The 21,605-nt window shown below is 46.0% G+C and overlaps 1 protein-coding gene across 11 annotated transcripts in view; it reads left to right on the top strand.

Moving 5' to 3' along the window:
- The window catches only part of ENAH (ENAH actin regulator), a 182,279-nt gene that overhangs the window by 116,242 nt on the left and 44,432 nt on the right, over positions 1–21,605 (top strand). For 6 of the 11 annotated variants that reach the window (XM_030557409.1, XM_030557410.1, XM_030557415.1 and 3 more), the window contains exon 4: positions 2,737–2,821. In XM_030557409.1, the coding sequence (XP_030413269.1) occupies positions 2,737–2,821 (85 nt within the window). Of the gene's footprint in view, positions 1–652; positions 743–2,366; positions 2,379–2,736; positions 2,822–21,373; positions 21,380–21,605 lie in introns of those variants that run through there. The other 5 variants (XM_030557407.1, XM_030557408.1, XM_030557413.1 and 2 more) reach the window with 2 other exon arrangements.

The following is a 21,605-nucleotide window of genomic DNA, read 5'->3' on the forward strand; positions in this document are numbered from 1 at the left end:
AGAAACAGTATATTTATCACAAGATATTGTACTCTAAATTTGTACACATACGCCACTGGTTATTTTCAAATAGAGATTGTAAGAGCTTAAAGCTTTTTGCTTTTTTTATGTCCTTTAAAATGATCAGGATATAAAACAGATGTTCAACATTTGAAATACCTTTTGAGTTTTTAGGAGAAATAAGCAAATCTGGCTTGTTCAGTTATTTTTCAGAATTGAAATCCATAAAAATGCCTATCCAATAATAATAAAAACCAAAAATTAATTCCCTCACATCTCTATTTTCCCCATACCTTTTATGCATGCACCAGAGTGCATACTTGACGGATGCAATGATTGCCTTCTAACTGGAGCCTCCCTCCCCTCCGCCCCCCAATTTCTTACACTATAGTCATCCAAAGCTTTCCTCAATCTGCTAATATTTCTTTGTTCTAAAAAGTGTTGGGCCCATTTTCCAGCAAAATTGTAGTTGCATCAGTGCTACTAGCGCTGTAAACCCAGTGGTAGAGCCAGGTTCATGTATTTGCATCAAGTCAATTAACCCTGCTCAGTCACACCACCACTTTCTGAGTCATTGAAAGTCGTCTCCTCCCTCCCCCCACCCTTTGGCTTGTACCCTTCTTGTTTATACTTTTTAGGTCCCTTTGTTTAGGTGTGAACATCCATGATTACCACTTTAGACCGGAAGTCATCGCCTATCAGTATATGGACAACTATATTTTCTCAGTCACAACACAATTGAGTAAGCTTTTACTCTGCATTCTTTATATGTATTTTTTTTCTAATGTGTATATATAATTTTCATTGAGTTCTGCACCCTCAGTATGTTCTTGACATGGACCAGATCAAAAGATGTTTGCTCACATTCAAGAGTGAATGTGCAATAAAACAGTATCTAAGTGTCTGCTACTGCCTTTCCATAACATGCACATGTATTTCTTCCCTATTGAATATGGTCTGTTAACATTTACATAGCTTTTCTTGTCTCTGACTAGGTTAGCCTCTTTCCCCAGTGACCTAGGCAATCTGTGTTCCCTTGCTTAATTGATAATTTAGAGAACAGCACACCCACACAGTCCAATACTCCTTTGCTATTTTTATATTTCAAATGTTATTTCTCTTGGATGATACCTTGTCTGTCACATTTCAAAAACTCAGTTGGATATCCAACTGGTAAACAATACATTGTATCCTTTGAGACATGTTTAAGGAATTATATTGTACTCTTCATATTTTTAGCCACAGAGTGTATCTGCTTATGATGCAAATAAGGCTTTTTGGGGTGTGTTTTTTTGTTTTGTTTTTTTTTAACGGTGGTATTGGGAGCCACACTGTGTCTAGGTATGACTACCATATAAAAGTCAAAATCAAAACAATTCCTTATTTGGCTCAAAATAGGAAATATCTGAGAATACTTGAGAAAACATGGAACACTATTTTTTTTTGAATAAATAGGTCACTCATCTCATTTATAATGGAACACAATTTGGAGTATAGCAAGCAATTCCTAAAATCATTACATATTAAATATATAATTTTACGTTTCTACTTAAGTGGGAGCTATAGTGAACATCCGCATATTATATGATATTTTTTAATCTTTTATAACCTCAATTTAACCTAAGAACAAGTACAGAGTAAATAGTGAAAGCTATAAGACTGGTCTTTCAAGACATTCCCTTGGTTTGAGGAAGGATGTGAATCAAAACCAACGCCTGCACAGATTTTGTCCCTGATAGACAATTTAGAAAAATTAAGACTGCAGAGTAAAACTAGGTATATAGTGCACCATATTTAAGTGAACAACACACTGACTATCTAGTCAGTTAAAAATAAGTTATGGGTGGTTTAAAATAGTACTTTGAATCCTACTGCTAAATTTTGTGGTTTTAGATTGACACTTTCCTATTTTAAAAATTCTAATCTCTTTTATTGCTATGTGAGACCCACATATACAAAAGAGGCAATGGGCTGACTATACAGAGTAGTCAGTGAAAATTACTATATATGAAGTATTGCCAGATGTACAAAGCCAAATTACTTTTTCATTAATCACTTTATACAGTAATTTTAGGTGTTACTGTTAAAAGTAAGTTTAAAGAAAAATTAATATACTTTTTAAGTTGTCTCTTCCCTTTAAAGTGACATTTCTAAGCTCCAGCTGCAAATTCAGTGTTTAAGATAAATGTGTTAGACATAATTAGCAAAAATTTACATTCAGTCCAAGGAATTTACATTTGATCCAAGATAACAAGCTAAAATGTGGCAAGTAACTTTCATTGCAACTTGAGGAACACATGTTTATCTTCATACTGTCAGTATGGTGATAAGCTTCTGATGTTTTTTCTCTCCTGTTTTGTTTCCAGTGTTCTTTTTAGGTGAGTTATTGAATTCTTTGAGTCTTCCCCTTTTCCAAACATTGTGTGTTTGTCTCAGAAAATCTCAAATTTGTGAGCCTATTCAAAGCTTATTGAATACATGTGTTTAGTGCTAAGTCTCATCATATGTAAAACTTTATTTTTGCATTCCAGTTGAACTTTCATCCATTTCAAATAAATCTGTCTGGGAATACATAACAATTTGTTACAGTTTTCATTTGCTATATTGTGTTATGGAGCTTGTTTCATTTCGCTGGAAAGAAAAAAATAGGTAACTCCATGTGTTTGCTGTTCTATTTTCCTGTGCCTTTGTAATTTGAAAGTCGAAGCTACATTCACTTCTAATCTTCACTCACAGGTCCAACATTGCCTCGACAGAATTCACAACTCCCCCCCCAAGTGCAAAATGGCCCATCGCACGAAGAGTTGGAAATCCAGAGAAGGTAAGACTTTTAATGAACAAGGGAACATTAGTGACATATTTACCTGGTTTTGATACTCAGCTTTGGAGAGAGATACCAACAGATCTTAATTTTACATTGTAATAGCAACTACATAGATTTATTGTGCATTCGTTGTACCACGTAGATTTAATATTGAAATGTAAAATGTGTGTTCCTTGAAATAATTTACCTGAACATTATTCAACAAACTTTACAATCCTCTGAATCGAAATATAATATTATCAGTTATTTGACTCGGTTCTTTTGTCTTAACTCCCAGATAATGCCCCATTGCTTTCTCTCTCGTGAAGTTTCTTTCACAGTGTAATAGACTGGGCCTATCTTGTAGTTCCTTTCTCCTGTCAGCTCGCTGGGAGAACCCTCATCTGTTTCTCTCAAGTAGTCCTGGGAAACTATCTTCAGCTGGGTAATTTCTTTAATTGAGCCTACTTAATGAACACAGTCCCACCCCTTGCAGATTCTTATTTCTAAGTCTGTGCAAGCATAGCAATGCCTTCCCTCCAATCTGTCTCTTGCACCGGTAATTCCTGTAACAAGATTTCCTGGCTCTTACCTCAGAGCCTGAGCCCTCGAGGACTGTCCTCTTGTCCATGTAGTTTTCAGAACAATTTCTTTCAGCAGTGCCTCCTGTGGCAGTCTGTTGGGAGCACCAGCCCAGGCATTTGGCTTCTTGGAGAACATTGCAGTCCCCTTTCTGAATTCCTGCTGCCCTCTTTTATCAGGGTCAGCTAATTAAGTTCCACCTCTTTCTTTGGGTGCAGGTGGTCTGATCAGGTAGCCATGCCAGCTCCAGGCATTCTGATCCAGAGGATCATCATCTCTTATTCCTTCACACATAGTTACATTCTTTAAAGGCCCTGTATCCCAGTATCAATTAGAAGACCGTTTTGGGAAAATGAATGCTCGAAGTCTCCCAATGCTCAGTTGGTTCCTTATAGATCACTGATGTGCACAGTACTTACATTGCAGCACAATTTCAACCATTCATAAAAATAAGATCCTATTCTTAAACCTAATTTTCTTAGTATTTACAGCCATTTTATTTTTTTTATTTACACTAAGTAAATCATTTCTAATTAGTATATTCTGCTGGTAACTTTATTATTACAAACTTTTTAATTGAAGCTCACATTTTGATAAATTCACTTTTTAAAATAGACCTATACCTTTTTAAAATTCAAAATTTCAAAGTACCACAATAACCCAGCAGCTTAAATGGCATCAGAGAACTTCCAGGCACGTTTGCTGAAGATGTCATCAAGAGCCAATCTGTTAAAGGAAGCATAGAACAGAAATGTAATAATGTTGACAAAGGGAAATATATTAGCTGTGTCAGAAATTCCATCTTTGAGGGCTTATCTATATTATGGTGTTTTTATTTCATTCTTCCCACCAGTGCAGCTACATTGGTGCAAAAAACAAGTGACTTGTGGTGGTACAGCTTACCCTTTCCAAGTAATTTCTTACACTGTTGCAGCTATACCAGTGCAGAGACCTAGTCCAGGTAAATATTTAGTCAGGGATCCACCATCTGGACAACGTAGACCTTCCTGGCATTGACCAGTCACTATGGTAGTGATTACCAGTAGGAATATTGGGAGAATTTAGTACCACACCTTTCAACCAGACTGATTTATTCTCCAGTCCAAGTCTCTGTTTCATTCTTGAACTTTAAATACCGCTGCCTATTAACATTCTCTGTCAGTCAAAGAAGTAAAGGATTAAAATGGGATGGGGACGCAATAGCCCCCTTTCCAGTTATGGTCCCTCTCAGGCAGGGGTAGTCAATAGGCAGACTGCAGTCCAAATTTGGAATGCCAGATGCTTTTGATTGGACTGCAGGGGCAGAGGAGATGCATGGGTGGGGCATTTGGGCTCACTTGTTCTCTCTCTCCCTTCCTCCCCCTCCATCCCCACCCTCCCAGGATTGCTTCAGATGCCTCTGGAGGGTATGCCCAGAAGCAAGGAGGCAGCACTCCTGGCAGCCCCACTCTCTTGTGCGGAGAGAGAGAAAGCAGAAGGCTGAGCTCCTCCTTCACCCCCTCCCCCCCCCATGGGGCTCCTTTGCCTTCCCTGCTGCTGGAGTCCCAGTGCTGTGCCTGCTTTGCAGATCATCTACAGGTGAGAGGCAATGTGTGGAACTCCAGCAGCAGGTAGGGCAAAGCAGCCCCATATAGGCAGGAAGAGGAGGAACTCAACCTGCTGCTTCCTCACGTCCTGGCTACAGGGACACACAAAGAGTACTGCTGTCAGGGGGAGTGTTGCCTCCTTGCTGCTGGTTGCCTTGAGAAATCAGGGCAGGGGGAGGGAAGCATGCCACCCCCGCAAACTTTTCATTTGTGCCTTCCCACTGTCCACAGCCATGTGTCGCCTCTGCGCATAGGGCTGAAGCCATGCTTGTGCTTCAAGTGGTCCCTGGAACCCACCCTCCCACCAGCCTCATACCTCCTGCCACCCCACTCTGGCCTCATGCTGACTGCTCCCAAGTGATCCCCGGAGTCCTCCACCCTGGCCTCATGTCCTTCCTGCCCACTATCCTTCAGGGCCAGTCCCCAGAGCCCTCTCCAGCCCTGCCCCCCCAAACCAGCCTCTTTTCCTCCCCAGTCCACTTCCAGTCACCGTATTTTGCCACATCTCAGCCTCCCTGCATCTCCTCAGGGCTACTTTCTAGAGTCTCCTTGGTTCTTCTGGCTACCCAGATCCTCCTTGCTGCCCCTCTGCTATCCCAGCCCCCTAAGGGTCATTGCTGGGCTCGTGGACTATGATCCACTAGCTGAATCACAGTCCAACAGCTTCACCTCCTGGATCTGAGCTCAAAAGTATTCTCATACATTCACTCCTTGCTTTGCTGCCCAGATCCCAGGCCATACCCGTTCCTCTCTCCCCTCCCCATCTCTGCTACTTGGCTCAATTGAGGGCACGGAGGAATTTTGGAGGGGGATGGGCAAGTAGCAACGCCAGGTTGGGGGAATGGGGGTAGCTCAGTGGTTTGAGCATTGGCCTGCTAAACTCAGGGTGTGAGTTCAGCCCTTGAGGGGGCCACTCTAGGGATCTGGGGCAAAATCAGTACTTGGTCCTGCTAGTGAAGGCAGGGGGCTGGACTCAATGACATTTCAGGGTCCCTTCCAGTTCTATGAGATAGGTATACCTTGACCAAGAAATTTAGACCTTGATAAAAAATAATTGACTACCCCATGCTCTAGGGGATTGTTGTTTTTTGTTAAATTAGTATTGGGAAACTTGCTCTGCTTCCCTAGTTGTGAAGTACCTGTTCTGTGGACAGAATACTTTAGTCCCTCTGACTACAGGGTATAATATTTACTAACATTTCCAGTTTGGAGTATGCCTTGTATAACTTTTTTCTTAAACCAAGATAGTGTTTTTCAGTGGAATTTAGGAAACAAGTTAAATGTTAAATCTTCAATATCAAGTAATTAGTTATGAAATACCAATTTTAAAAACACTTATGGATTTAATTCTAGTCCTGGTTTTTTTCATGCAACTTTTGTATGAAGTAGTGAACAGAAACAGATAGTAGATAATCTATAGTTAACTGTAGTTCATCTACAATTGACTCTGGCTATGCAGAATGAAGAAAAAATTGAAATAAAAATTAAAGAATCATATTTTTGTTTGTACAACTCTCCCCAATATGTGGAATTTCCTAAATCTATGTAGGAATCACTTTATTTAAAATTTCCATGTTTAAAACCAAAATGAATTGTCTTAAAAATAAATGATCTTCCTGTTTGTCCATATTTAACATTGGCTGTTTGTCAAGGACCATGAACAGATGATAAAAGCTTGTTCTGTGACTTCTGTTCTCCATTAATTTTTTTACTGGCTATCAGTTAACTGGAGATTTTAAATAACTCCATATTCTTCTGAGTCATTTTTTTGTCCTGACATATTTATTTCTAATATTTGGAAGTTCTTCTTCGAGTGATTGCTCATATCCATTCCAGTTAGGTGTGCGCGCCGCACGTGCACATTCGTCAGAAACTTTTTACCCTAGCAACTCCAGTGGGCCGGCAGGTCGCCCCCTAGAGTGGCGCCGCCATGGCGCTCGATATATACCCCTGCCGGCCCACCTGCTCCTCAGTTCCTTCTTACTGCTGTGTCGATCGTTGGAACTGTGGAGCGCGGCATAGCTGTCCTCCACGTCCCTAGCTCTCCTTCGTCTTTACAGTTCATACTTGTAGATAGTTGTTGTTTGTATATATTTGTATAGTTATTAGCGGGTTTGGGCTGTAGCCCTTCCCGGTACCGGGCCCATGCTTGTTTCGCAGGGGTTCAAGCAATGCTCGGCCTGTAAAAAGCCGATTCCGACCAGCAACCCCCACGACGCTTGCCTAAAGTGCCTGGGGGAATCGCACATTTCGGACAAGTGCCGCATTTGCAAGGCTTTTAAGCCTAGGACAAAAAAGGAGAGGGACCAAAGATTAAGGACTCTCCTAATGGAAGTGGCACTTAATCCGGTAACCTCAACACAGAGCTCCGCCTCTGCGCCAGCACCGGACTGCGCCATCACCAGAAAGACACCCCGGCACCGACCTTCCCCGGCACCGGGACCCGAGACAAGGCCTTCGAAGTCTGCAACTCCATCCGTGCAAATTCGAGCGGAGCGCCCGGCGCCTACCTCGGCTGCGGCACCACCAGCAGGGATTCCGTCGACTCCGGGCCCTGGAGGTCCGTCGAGTCCGGTCCCTCCTAGCTCCCCTGTAAGATCTGGGATTGAGCTATTGGTCCCGTCGACGCCAGAGACTTTCGCTTCGGCGCGGGACCTGATTGCTCTTACAGAGCCTATCCAGCCTCAACCCCCAGTACCCCTGGTGCGGGTCGTATCCAGAGGCAAGCCGGCGATGATGCAAGCGCCGTCTCCGGACTCACCCAGCCGGCACCGATCGCCGTTGAGGTCCCGATACCGTGGACACTCTCACTCCAGGCGCCGCTCGCAGTCCCGGCACTGCTCCCCTCGGCGGTACCGGTCGCACTCGCGGCGCCGGTCATCCTCCAGACAGTCCCGCTATTCCTGGCACCAGTCTGGATCAAGTCGCCGCTACTGGCACTGAGATTCTAGGAGCCGTTCCCGGTGGTGATCAGCACCCTGGTCGACCTCCCTGCACCGTGTCGGTGGCAGGTCCCAGTTCCGGTCGACCTCCCAGCACCGAGTTGGAGGCAGGTCCCGATCCCGGCACCGGTATGATTCCTGGTACCAGTCCCCGGCACCGAGAAGATCTTTGGCATCGAGACCAAGAGAACCCTACCAGCCATGTTCGGCCCCTCCATGGCCTTCCAGGCAGCCGTCTGTCTCGTCGCAGGCAGACAGTGTGTATGCGATAGACGCAGACAGACCCGCGGCCCTCTTTCAGGACCCTCCTCCGCAGGATCAGGGACCGCAGCAGTGGGGTTTCTGGACACCCTGGGCATACCATCAAGCCCAGGGCCCTCAACAAATTCCTCCTCAGCCTGCAACGGCTGAGCGCAGGGTGCCAGAGGCTTCGCTATCTCGCCCTCCTCCTTCTCCGGCGGGCAAAGACAGGTCCAACCAGCAAGACCCTGAGCTCCCTCCGGAGTCAGAGGCATGGGTTCAGACAGAGCCTTCTGTGGACACTCTTTTACCAGGGGTCTCCTCATCGTCCTCTCCCGATGAGGCAGTGGTGGACACAGCATCGTCCAGCCCTCCCCCACTCGACCTCAGGGCGCACCAGGACCTCCTCAGGCGTGTAGCGCAGAACTTAAACTTGCAAGCTGAGGAGGTCTCCGAAGTCGAAGATCCCGTGGTGAGCATCCTCTCAGCAGATGCTCCCACCAGGGTCGCCCTGCCTTTTATCAGGACTATCCAGGCCAATGCCAATACCATCTGGCAGTCGCCGGCCTCCATCCCTCCTGCTGCACGCGGGGTGGAGCGTAAATATATGGCTCACTCCAGAGGTTATGAGTACCTCCATGTGCACCCGACACCGTGCTCCCTCGTCGTGCAGTCGGTAAACGAGAGGGAGCGTCACGGACAAGAGGCCCCAGCACCCAAGTCCAAGGAGGCGAGGCTTATGGACCTGTTAGGCCGGAAGGTCTACTCAGTGGGTGCCCTCCAACTGAGGGTCTCCAACCAGCAAGCCCTCCTTAGCCGCTACGCCTATAACTCCTGGGTGGCAGCGGATAAGTTTAAGGAGCTGTTGCCTCAGGATGCGCGTCAAGAATTTGCGGCAATTCTTGACGAGGGCATGAAGGTCGCAAGAACTTGGTTGCAGGCATCCTTGGACGCAGCAGACTCGGCTGCTCGAACTCTGGCTTCAGGGGTTACAATGCGCCGCATCTCCTGGCTTCAGGTTTCTGGCCTTCCGCCGGAGATCCAATATACCATCCAGGACCTCCCGTTCGAAGGTCAGGGCCTGTTTTCGGAGAAGACGGACCCCAGGCTGAAAAGCCTAAAGGACAATCGGGTCATCATGCGCTCCCTAGGGATGCACACGCCCCGAGACACAGCGCAGACCCTTCTGGCCGCAACAACAGCAGCAGCGCCGGCCGTATCCCCAGTACCGCCAGCGGCAAGACCTCAATAGGCGCCGTGGCAGAAATGGCAGGCGCAGACAGTCAGGCAACGAGGGGGGGCAGAATCAGGGCTCCTTCAAAGCTCCACCTGGGCCCAAACCTTTGTTTTGAAGGTGCACCCGAGGACGATGTACCAGTTTTCCCCGCGGATCCTTCCCCCCCGTTTTCCAACCGCCTTTCGTTTTTCCTCCAGGCGTGGACCCAAATAACATCCAACCGTTGGGTCTTACACACTGTGCAAACGGGTTACCGTCTGCAATGTACTTCTCACCCTCCCTCCCGCCCCCCACCCTCGTCCCTCTTCAGGGACCCCTCTCACGAGCAATTCCTCCGTCAGGAGGTGCAGACGCTCCTCGACAAAGGAGCCATAGAGGCGGTTCCGGAGGACGAGAAGGGCAAGGGGTTTTATTCCCGCTACTTTCTGATCCCCAAGGCCAAAGGAGGCCTCAGACCTATTCTCGACCTGCGGGAACTCAACAAACATATGGTGAAGTTGAAATTCCGCATGGTATCCCCGGGGACCATTATCCCATCTCTGGAGACTGGTACGCCGCCCTCGACATGCAGGACGCTTATTTTCATATAGCCATTTTGCCGCAACACAGACGTTTCCTGCGGTTCGTGGTCGACTGCCACCATTACCAATTTGCGGTCCTCCCATTTGGCCTCCCCATGGCCCCGAGGGTATTCACAAAATGCATGGCAGTCGTTGTCGCACATCTTCGGCGCAGCCGCATTCACGTGTTCCCTTACCTCGACGACTGGCTGATTCGAGGCTCATCAGAGCTACAGGTCCGCAACCACGTCCACACGATCAGCGGACTCTTTGCTACCTTGGGCCTCATTATCAACGTGGACAAGTCCACTATGTTCCCCACGCAGAGGATAGAGTTCATCGGGGCCATTCTGGACTATACCTTGGCCAGGGCCCTGCTGCCATTGCCCATGTTCCAGTCACTGTCGGACATCATTCTGCACCTACAGGTGGCCCCCATGACCCCTATAAGGACATGCCTAACCCTCTTAGGCCACATGGCGGCCTGCACATTTGTGACAGGTTATGCGCGGCTCCGCATGAGGCCTCTCCAGTCTTGGCTCATCGCGCAGTACCGGCCGGCTAGATATTCGCTGGATGTGATTATCACCATCCCCCAGGAGGTATTGGATTCCCTCCGGTGGTGGCTAGACCAGTCCGTCGTGTGTGCAGGCCTCCCATTTCATCCGCCCCAACCCTCGGTATCCGTAACAACGGATGCCTCAGACCTGGGCTGGAGGGCCCACCTCGGAGCCCTGAGGACACAGGGCCTGTGGTCCCCTCAGGAAGTGGCCCTCCACAACATATGGGAGTTGAGAGCGGTCCGCCTTGCTTGCCAAACGTTCTCCCATCAGCTTCAAGGTCGCTGTGTCGCGTTATTCACCGACAACATGACGACCATGTACTATGTGAACAAGCAGGGCGGCACGAGATCCTCTCCCCTATGTCAGGAGGCGCTGCGGCTCTGGGACTTTTGTATAGCCCACTCCATTCACCTCATGGCTTTCTTCCTCCCCAGAGTACGGAACACGCTGGCAGACCGTCTGAGCAGATCCTTCCTTTCACATGAATGGTCCCTTTGCCCGGACATCGCCCTCTCACTCTTCCAGAGGTGGGGTTGTCCCCGGGTGGACCTCTTCGCGTCCAGGGGGAACAGGAAATGCCAGACGTTCTGCTCCTTTCAGGGCCGGGAGCCAGGGTCGGTAGCGGACGCCTTTCTTATCCCGTGGACGGCCCACCTGTTCTATGCGTTCCCTCCATTCCCGCTGGTCCACAAGGTCCTTCTGAAGGTGCGCAGGGACAGGGCCCACTTGATTATGATAGCTCCAGCGTGGCCCAGGCAGCATTGGTATCCCATGTTACTGGACCTGTCCATACCCGACCCAGTCCCCCTGCCCCTTCATCTGGACCTGATCACCCAGGACCACGGCAGGCTCTGTCACCCGGACCTCCAGTCCCTGCACCTCACGGCATGGCTCCTGCGTGGCTGACCAGGTCGGAATTACGGTGCTCTACCCCGGTGTGTCAAGTACTCGTGAGCAGCAGGAAGCCTTCCACTAGAGCGACGTACTCGGCCAAATGGAAGCATTTCTCCTGTTGGTGCACGGAGAGGGGTTTCCTCCCTGTAGAGGTTTCTATCGCCAATATTCTAGACTACATCTGGTCCCTCAAGCAGCAGGGCCTGGCGATATCGTCCCTTCGGGTTCACCTGGCGGCTATCTCCACCTTTCATCCGGGGAGAGATGGCCGTTCGGTTTTCTCTCACCCTACAGTGACTAGATTCCTGAAGGGACTAGAACGTCTCTACCCCCAGGTTCGACTCCCTGCACCTACCTGGGATCTCAACGTGGTTCTGACTCGGCTCATGGGCCCTCCTTTTGAGCCGTTAGCGACTTGCTCCCTGCTCTATCTCTCCTGGAAGACTGCTTTCCTGGTGGCCATCACCTCAGCCAGACGGGTATCAGAACTCCGGGCCCTCACGGTAGATCCCCTGTATACGGTCTTCCATAAAGACAAGGTGCAGCTGAGACCGCACCCTGCCTTTCTCCCCAAGGTGGTCTCAGCTTTTCACGTCAACCAGCAGATCTTCCTCCCTGTCTTTTTCCCAAAGCCCCATTCGTCCCGCAGGGAGCAACAACTCCACTCGCTTGATGTCCGTCGGGCACTCGCGTTTTATGTGGAGAGGACCAAACCGTTCCGCAAATCCCCCCAGCTCTTCGTGGCAGTAGCAGACCGAGTCAAGGGGCTTCCCATTTCCTCACAGAGGATATCCTCGTGGGTAATGTCCTGTATCAGAACCTGTTATGACTCGGCTCACACCCCTACGGGCCGCGTGACTGTGCACTCTACCGGGGCGCAGGCGTCATTGCTGGCTTTCCTCGCCTGTGTGCCCATCCAGGAAATCTGTAGGGCGGCGACCTGGTCCTCCATCCACACCTTCGCTTCCCATTACGTCCTGGTCCAGCAGTCCAGAGACGACGCGGCCTTCGGCTCTGCAGTGCTCCATGCCGTGACTTCTCACTCCGACCCCACTGCCTAAGTAAGGCTTGGGATTCACCTAACTGGAATGGATATAAGCAATCACTCGAAGAAGAAAAGACCGTTACTCACCTTTTGTAACTGTTGTTCTTCGAGATGTGTTGCTCATATCCATTCCACACCCGCCCTCCTTCCCCACTGTCGGAGTAGCCGGCAAGAAGGAACTGAGGAGCGGGTGGGCCGGCAGGGGTATATATTGAGCGCCATGGCGGCGCCACTCTAGGGGGCGACCTGCCGGTCCACTGGAGTTGCTAGGGTAAAAAGTTTCCGACGAATGTGCACGCGCGGCGCGCACACCTAACTGGAATGGATATGAGCAACACATCTCGAAGAACAACAGTTACAAAGGTGAGTAACCGTCTTTTTCTTATCGTCATCTTTCAAAAAACTGTAATTAATTGAAATGTATAGTACCAAGCCAAATTTAAAAGAGACATAATAGAGATTTAAGTTGTATTCAATACAATCCAACACTTTTCCCCTAAGACTTAAAAATCTTTCTGAGAAAGATAGTAGCATAAAGAATATTCAAATAGAGTTCTAGTTAAACTAGAAGAGAATTTAAATTCTATTTATTGTACTCTTCTTGTTTGTGTCTAATTTGTTTCCATTTTCAAGTTTCATGTATTATGGGCTTTTTTCTTTAAAAGAACTTTCAATGTGTATTTATATGCTGGTGGCTTTACTATTTGTAGCAAAAAGGGCTGGAAAAGCATTGCATTTTAGTCACTTTTCCACAGGGGCTGTTTTAGTGTGGGTTCAGGGATTCAGCTTTACCCACAGAAATCATGAAACTAAAGGTACCAGAGCTGAGTGGCACTGTGATCCCTTATGCTGGGTTCCAATTCCATCACTCAAATTTGACCCAGCTGCCCCTCCATCATGATAGAGGGCAGCCGAGTCAAACCTGAGTAGTGCTGTGTTACCTGTGCGCCAGGTTGCAATGCCAGTGGGCTCACTCTCCAGCCCTTTCCCTCCACACTGAACTTGGATGAGGGGCTGCTGTGGGTGGTCAACTCAAAACTTATGTCCAAGAAGAGTCCACTCATTGAATCAGAAGGCTAAACCCACGCTTGCTTTTTCAATTATTTCAAGATAGTTTTTAAAGCTAGTAATTTTGTGAACTATTTTACTAGAATTTGTGTAATTATAAACTCTTCTCCAGTTTTTCCTAAGTAAATACATTCTTTAAACTGAATATAATTCAGTTAACTGTACACCTCAAGTTTAAAGTTGTTTGTGTTAACATCTTTTAAATTCCCACAGACTTTTTTGTCATAATAAAAAGCCACCAAAATATTCAGGAAAAGTCTCTTGTATAATGAGGGAACAATGAACATTTAAGAAAGATGTTCTATGTGCATTTTGAATGTATCAAGATATGTACACCTCAGCACTTGTAGTGTAGACACTTGCTACACTGACAGAAGGGGTTTTTCTGCTACTGTAGTAAATCCACACACACACACACACCCCGCCCAAGAGAATTCTTCCATCAATTTAGCAGTTTCTTTACCAGGGCTTAAGTTGGCTTAACTACATCCCTCGAGTGTGACTTTTTACACCCCTGAGTGACGGAGCTAGGTTGACATAAACTTTTAGGCATAGACCAGACTTACAAATGTCCAGCACTTCCAGCCTCTCTAAAACCTCCCTCCCAATCTGCAGTGCCACTATTTGGATGGACAGTTTAACAAAGGTTTTCTACCACTTGTGGTCATTAAAGAGCACATAGTAAGTTTGCAGAAGAGTAAGTTTGCTAGTTCCAGTGGGCTGGCCTGTTCAGATAGTGAAATTTTGCCTACCTAAATTCACCCTAGAGTTTGTGTTTTAATCTGATCTAGTATAATTCAAATGGTCTTCAACTGCTATGTAATGATACTATGAGCTATTGCTGCTCCTTACCCCAGAGAGAGCTGAATTCCACTGCTGGTTAATTATATGTATTTGAGATAGACGTAGAGGTGAAAGTAGGCCGGTATGGCATACTGGTAGGAAAGTGGCTGCTGGTACAGGCCAGTATACAACTGACATTAGAGCGCTGTATGACAGCTCTGTAAGCACTTTACCGGCAGGACTGCCAACAGGGGGAAGGAAGGGGCAGCTACCCCAGGGCTCGATGATTCAAAAGGGCCCGGGACTCCCGGGAGCAGCTGGAGCCCCCGGCCCTTTAAATCACCACTGAAGCCTTGGGGCTCCCAGCTGCTGCTACTGCAGCAGCATCAGCCAGAGCTCTGGGCCCTTTAAGTCACTGCCAGAGCCCTGGGCAGCTCTGAAGGGCTAGCTGGGGGAGTCTAGCCCCAGCCCTGCCCCTTCCGCCTGAGGCCCTGCCCCTTCCAGGAGCCCAGAGGCCCCCACCACCACCACCTTGTCCAGGATCCCAGTTGTCCTGCATACGTAAGTCCTTTGTTACTTTCCCGCCCCCTGATAGAGGCATGGCAGATTCAAGAATTTTCAAGCAAGAGCTGTATAAATGTCTCAGATGGACTTCCTGTCCACAAATAATGAGGGTTTCTCTCTCAAATCTTTAGTAAATCTAGTTATATTTTTTTTGATTAATCATAGGTGTACTTTGTAATACTGGCTGTTCACTTCAGTTAGGAGTATTAAGATTCCTTTTTGTGCCTTTATAATACATTGGGCTGCAGCAACCAACATTTTACCTATTGAATTCCATAGCAGAACTAGTGAAGATGTTATCTCTAGTCAGGCAGCTATTCAGCCTTTCTTTGCATTTATTTGAAAGGACAGAATTAACAGATATAGGAGAGAACAAGAGATTCTCACAATCCTGCATCAATTTTCTCTCTAGAATGTAATCAGTACAAAGATTTTTCTGAAAAAAATTCTTAGCATTAGCTTTTAGTGAGAATCTGCATTTTTAAGAAATTTTTTTTAGTCATTTTAATTTCATAATGTCTTCTATATCCAGTATTTGTTGATCTTGTGGAGTCTATTTATTTCAATTACATTATAGCGCTCACAAACTGAGGATGCTATAACACTTGGCAAGATTGGGCCATTAGTGACTGAGACTAAAACTGTTCACGGTGAAAGAACGTATCTCAGTAATGTGAAGCATTTGGATGAGCTACAAAATAAAATCTCTTAAAGAATTTTAATTACATATGTATACTGAATATTTTCTCTTTGGTGTATAATAGATTTATAATCTCATCCTCTCAAGGCTCAAATGCTTTTAAATTCTTTTACTTTAAACTGGGTATTTGAATACTGCTGGTCTCATGGATCTGTACCTAAATTATTTATTGCACATTTAATTATGTAATAATCTATAAAGTCACTGGCACCAAACATGCAATTCAAAACATTTTACATGAGTTATTTTATAAGGCTGTAGGTACACATCATGCAGTCAGATCAATATTTAAATACTTTGGCCATTTGACATCTTGCTCTTCAAATTTGCTAATGCAATCTTCATTTTATTTATTGAAGGTTTTCTAAAACATTAGCATATAACAGTTAGATTGTGTCCCCAGCATTAGACAGAATGACTAAGCAAAACTGAAGGCAAAAGGTGCAATTATTCTAAACAGTGTTCATTTATATGTGATCAAAAGATAAGCCTCAAAGCATAATAAAGGAAATATAGTACTGCAGTTTTTCCAACATATTATAGCCAATTTGTTTTGATAAAAACAGTTAGATTATCAAATATGAATCCCCACCCCACCCCCATTTTGTCATGGGGTGGAATGGTAGTCAGTATATGGAGGGATTAACACAGGGTTTCTCAAACAGAGGTCGCTGCTTGTGTAGGGAAAGCCCCTGGCAGCCTGGGCCGGTGTGTTTACCTGCCCCGTCCGCAGGTCCGGCCGATCATGGCTCCCACTGTCTGCTCCGGGCCAATGGGAGCTGCTGGAAGTGGCGCGGGCTGAGGGACTTACTGGCCGCCACTTCCAGCAGCTCCCATTGGCCTGGAGCAGCGATCCGCGGCCAGTGGGAGCCACCATCGGCCAGACCTGCAGACAGGGCAAGTAAACACGCCGGCCCGGCCCATCCTACACAAGCGGCGACCCCTGTTTGAGAAACCCTGGATTAACACAATAGAGGATGTAGGAAAGAAATGTAAAAATTTGAGTAAATTTGATTGGTTTTGGTTATTCAATATTGAATGAATTTTCTCAAACGGAGGTCTGTATTTATTAAATGACTTAAGAACAGATAAGCATTATAACTTCTGTTTTAATACAGAACATTAGTTCATATCATGCCTTTGCATGCTAGTCATGTTGTGTTTATAATATTGTACCTCCTAGTCTAGCTGTGATAAATAATATATTGTGAGGCCTCTGAGTCAGACACTGGGAGCAGTATCTTGTATCGTGTCTATGGAGAACTGATTGAGTTAAGGGCTATAAATAGCTTGGAAATCATCACCACTGCATACAAGTATTTATAAAGAGGACAAGAACCACATAAGAAGAGAATAATTGTACAGCTTGTAGGGTCAATGAAAGTGTATAGGCCTCCCATTGTCCTTCAAAAAAGTGATGGACCAAGGATTGACCGGCTCCTGTTGTAAGTACTCAAGAGTCTGATTAGTTTTCAGAAAAAACAGCCTGTATGTTAGATGTTTTCTTAAGTGTTAAATGTCTTAAAGTTCTGTTATGAAAGTAATAAACAAAAGCTGTGAGGTTAAGTTACTGACAGAAGTAAAGGCAGAACACAGAAGTTTAATTACACTGCTGTACTGAGTAGTGTGTATACAGAGAATGGTTTTGATTTATGCTACTGCTAATGTTTTGGGAGTTCTTAGTTCAAGCTAGATTGGCTTATGTAATGAGAAGGCAATGATTTTTATTTAAGGTAGATTGGAAGATTTAGAAAGGGATATATTTTATTTTAAACTTAAAGCTTAATAGTATTGTTGAAAGTTCTTTATTTCAACCCTAATTATACCTAACCTAATTCTATAACTGAAAAGATTTGAATGGCATTAAGATGTTGTATAAATTATATAGCATTTTTTTCACATTTTAATGTGGTCAGCAGAATGCTATAAAACATTGAGATTTTTGTGCTGCATATCTTATTGAAATAGCACGAAACCCCCACCCCAGTTGGGGGAGGCATAGGGGATACGAAGGTATTAAAAGCTACATTTGTGCCTTGCTAATGCGGGGCTGCGATGGTTCCAAAATTGCATAACTTAGGCAGCCAAAGTTGAGCTGCTTATAGTCAACTGCATCACCCAGAACCACCACAAAGACATCTGCAAATGCCCTTCCCCATCACACCCCCATGCCAAGGCTTGTGGAGATGGCCTCATAAGACAGCCTGCCCCACTCTGTTGCTCACTTTCCCCACGCTCACCACTCACTTTCACCAGGCTGTGGCAGGGGGTTGGGGTGCAGCCTCTGGGCTTGGGGTTGGGGGCTCCGAGCTGGGGCAGAGGGTTGGCTTGTGGGAGATGGTTTGGGGTGTGGGCTCTAGGAGGGAGTTTGGGTATGGGAGGGGACTCAGGGTTGAGGCAGGGGTTTGGAGTATGGGAGATGGTGCGAACTCTGGCTGAGTAATGCTTCTCTCAGGCAGCTCCCAGAAGTGGCGGCATGTCCCTGCACCGCCTCGGCTCAATGTCAGCCAGGCGGCTCTGCATGCTGCCCTTGCTTGCAGGCACTGCCCCCATAGCTCCCATTTTCTGCGGTTCCTGGTCAATGGCAGCTGCGGAGTCGGTGCTTGGAGCAGGAGCAGCACGCAGAGATCCTCTGTGCCTAGAAGCTAGACATTCTGGCTGCTTCCGGGAGCCCCACGGAGCCACGATGGGTAGGGATAAGGTGATCAAACAGCAAATGTGAAAAATTGGGATGCGGTGGGGGGTAATAGGAGCCTATATAAGAAAAGACCCAAAAATTGGGACTGTCCCTATAAAATCAGGACATCTGGTCACCCTGGGTAGCGAGCTTGCCTTACCCCTGCTGCGACACCTATTGGGAGATTGAGGCCAATCCAGGAGGGTTGGCAACCTTGTGTAGAAGTCTCACATGGTAATGATTTGTCCTGGATAAGATTGTTATGACGTTGGATTATTTTAAATTAGATCTGTTCTTTATCATTTGAAATTTCTCTTGGGGAGATTTTCTGTGATCTGATTTCATAGAACTGGAAAGGACCTCAAGAGGTCATCTGGTCCAGTCCCCAGCACTCAAGGCAGGACTAAGTATTATCTAGACCAGGGGTCGGCAACCTTTCAGAAGTGGTGTTCCAAGTCTTAATTTATTCACTCTAATTTAAGGTTTCCCATGCCAGTAATACATTTTAACGTTTTTAGAAGGTCTCTTTCTATAAGTCTATAATATATAATTAAACTACTGTTATATGTAAGGCAAATAAGATTTTTAACATGTTTTAAGAAGCCTCATTTAAAATTAAATTAAAACACAGATGCCCCCCAGTATGGTGGCCAGGACCTGGACACTATGAGTGCCATTGAAAATCAGCGTGCCAAAGGTTGCCTACCCCTGATCTAGACCATTCCTAACAAGTGTTTGTCCAACCTGCTCTTAAAAATCCCCACTGATGGAGATCTAGGACAGAACACCTGACTGTGTATTGTGTGAGCTATTGTTAAGACTGACAGATGTCAGGCTTCAACCATTGTGCATTGTTTAATTCAAATGTCTGCAGTAGACCTGCCCACTCACTGCTTTGTTTACTTCACTGAGGGCCATTCCTTGAGGCATTTTTCTGTCTGTATAAGCTTCCATTCTTGGGCCCAAAGTGTTAGTGAGCAGTGCTTGAAGCTGTTTTGTCTTCTGTAGAAGATTTTAAAAATGAAGTAGTTTGACCACGTTTCTGTTCATTTGGGACCTCTAAAGGAATGAGTGCCTGTTGGATTAAATTATATTTCAAAAAAGTCTGATTTAGCCTTGAGCCATTCTGTTCAATCCAGGACCTCTATATATTCAAGATCCCTTTTGTGATTGAGCCTTCCTGGTTTTGCAGCTCAGTCTACGACAAAGTGAACTGTTGCATTGGTGCAGGGAATCAAAGCAGCTGACTCCAAATAACCAATTCTCTGAGATTGCTGGGAGGGCTCTGGGGCCTATATAAACCAGTTCATTCGGCAGGGAGGAAGAGACACAGGATATGCACTCAAGAAGACTGGTGTGCTGAAAGAGCATCAAAGGGAGGGAAAACAGCTCCAGAAAGGAGCAGCGGGGAGAGGGCTTCACGTTGGGGGAAAAAGATATTGAATTTGTCACAGGCTGGGTGGGGCCTGCTTCCTTAGTAAACTTTGGACTTGCCTGAGAGGTAAAAGAACTTGCGAGGAAATGAGACTAAAGATCTAGGTTGCAGATGATGATAAACTACTAATACACCCTTCTTAAAGAACTCTGCTACATTCTCTCTGTTTTTTCTTACTGCCCTTTCTATGGTAGTCAGATCATCCTGACTCACCAGGCAATAGCTTGGTGACACAGCCAGTGCCACTTTCTAGAGAGAGCGTCAGTTCTGACTTCTGACTAGATGGTACCATCTTTCTCTCAAGCTTTGGTACTGCTTTCTTTTCTTGCCAGGAAGGTAGGAAAGAAGCATGTCTCAGATAAGAAACCTCAACAGCATGTGGCAGCATAGCCCATGAACAGGATATGCAGTAGTCAAAAAAAACCTCTGCATATTACTGAAATCCAAAAGTTTCATAAGAAAGTCTTTGATAAGGGAAGAGCTGTCCTACATTGTCTTGCTAGATTTGTGCCTGTGTATTTGGAGTTTGCTTTGGATGAAGTAATGATATTGCCTTGTTACTGGTTCCTGAACTTTGCTCTTCCAGGTCTAGAATATGGTCTTCCCCAGAGCAGGATAGTGTGAGTTCACCTCTTAACTTTCCTTTCTTCTTTGAGTAGTATCCCTATGGGTACCCAACTTTAGGTGTGCTTGTGTCCCTGCGCTGCTGATTGGAGAACTTTGGAAGCAATGTCCATTTGGCCCCGCACACGTGCTGTCCCTCCTTTTGCTGATCCATACCATCAGTAGTATGCCAAACAACATCAGAGTGCTTAGGCTGGCTTTTGTCGTTGACCCTATCAATACCATTGTCTCAGCACTGACAGCCACCACTGATACTGCCCTCCACTTCACCACAGGAATTCAGATACTCAAAAGACCTTACAGTATCTGATGTACCTGAGTCTCCACTGCTCGGTACTGGGGCTTTGGTACTGACTCTGCCCCAGACTCTAGAGTCTCTATAGGTATTATGCCATGCACCTCAATTCTCCAGTGGAGAATCAGCAAACAGGAGGAGGTTCTCATTGCTCTTTCCATGCACCTTATAGTGCCCATTACTAATCTGGGCCTTCACAGCCATAATATCCACCGGGACCCATCCTGCCGTTCCAGTGGCCTTCCTGGGACCCATGAGAGGCATATAGACATCATTCCTCCCAAACATCTAGCGTGTCCCACCATAAATCAATGAGGCACCCTCCATCTGCCTCTGCATCCAGAGTTCTGAACTTCCCAAATAGATGAGAGGAACAGGAGGCCAACCTTGATGAAGAGGTCACACCCCTGACCAACATCTTGTCCTCTTCACCAGATGAAGCAGTGATGCTCCCTGCACGGTCTCTATAATAGACAACTTTAAACTCTTTCAAGACCTAGCTTAAGAGGGTGGTAGACACTCTGCAGTTATCTCTAGAGGAAGTAAAAGAATCACACTAAACTGATAGACATTTTGTACTCTTCTGTCTCATCCAGAGTAGCCCTCCCCTTCAGTGAGGCTCTGTTGGAGCCCACCAAGCTTTTACGGCAGACACCTGTATCGGTTGTGCCAGCCTGTAAACAAGCCAATAAGAAATATTACATCCCAGCCAAAGATACGGAATTTCTTTTCTCCGGTCCACCCCCTAATTCTATTCCTATGGACGCAGGGAACTCCAGAGGTTGTCAAAACCAGGCGAAGTCCACCCTATATGATAGGCTGAGGTGTTTCCAATCCCTATTTATTCTTAATCTTCAGCCATGCTTATTCTTCAGCTATACTATAATTCCCCATTGCAAATTACCGAGCACTAACAGCAAAATACAACTACTTCAGTTATTCCAAAATCAGTTTGTTTATTGATCAGTTTCAGAATCACGCAGATCAGTTTAGGGCCGTTATCAATG

Source organism: Gopherus evgoodei, chromosome 3 (genome assembly GCF_007399415.2).
Source record: "Gopherus evgoodei ecotype Sinaloan lineage chromosome 3, rGopEvg1_v1.p, whole genome shotgun sequence".
NCBI classification, from domain to species: domain Eukaryota; kingdom Metazoa; phylum Chordata; order Testudines; family Testudinidae; genus Gopherus; species Gopherus evgoodei.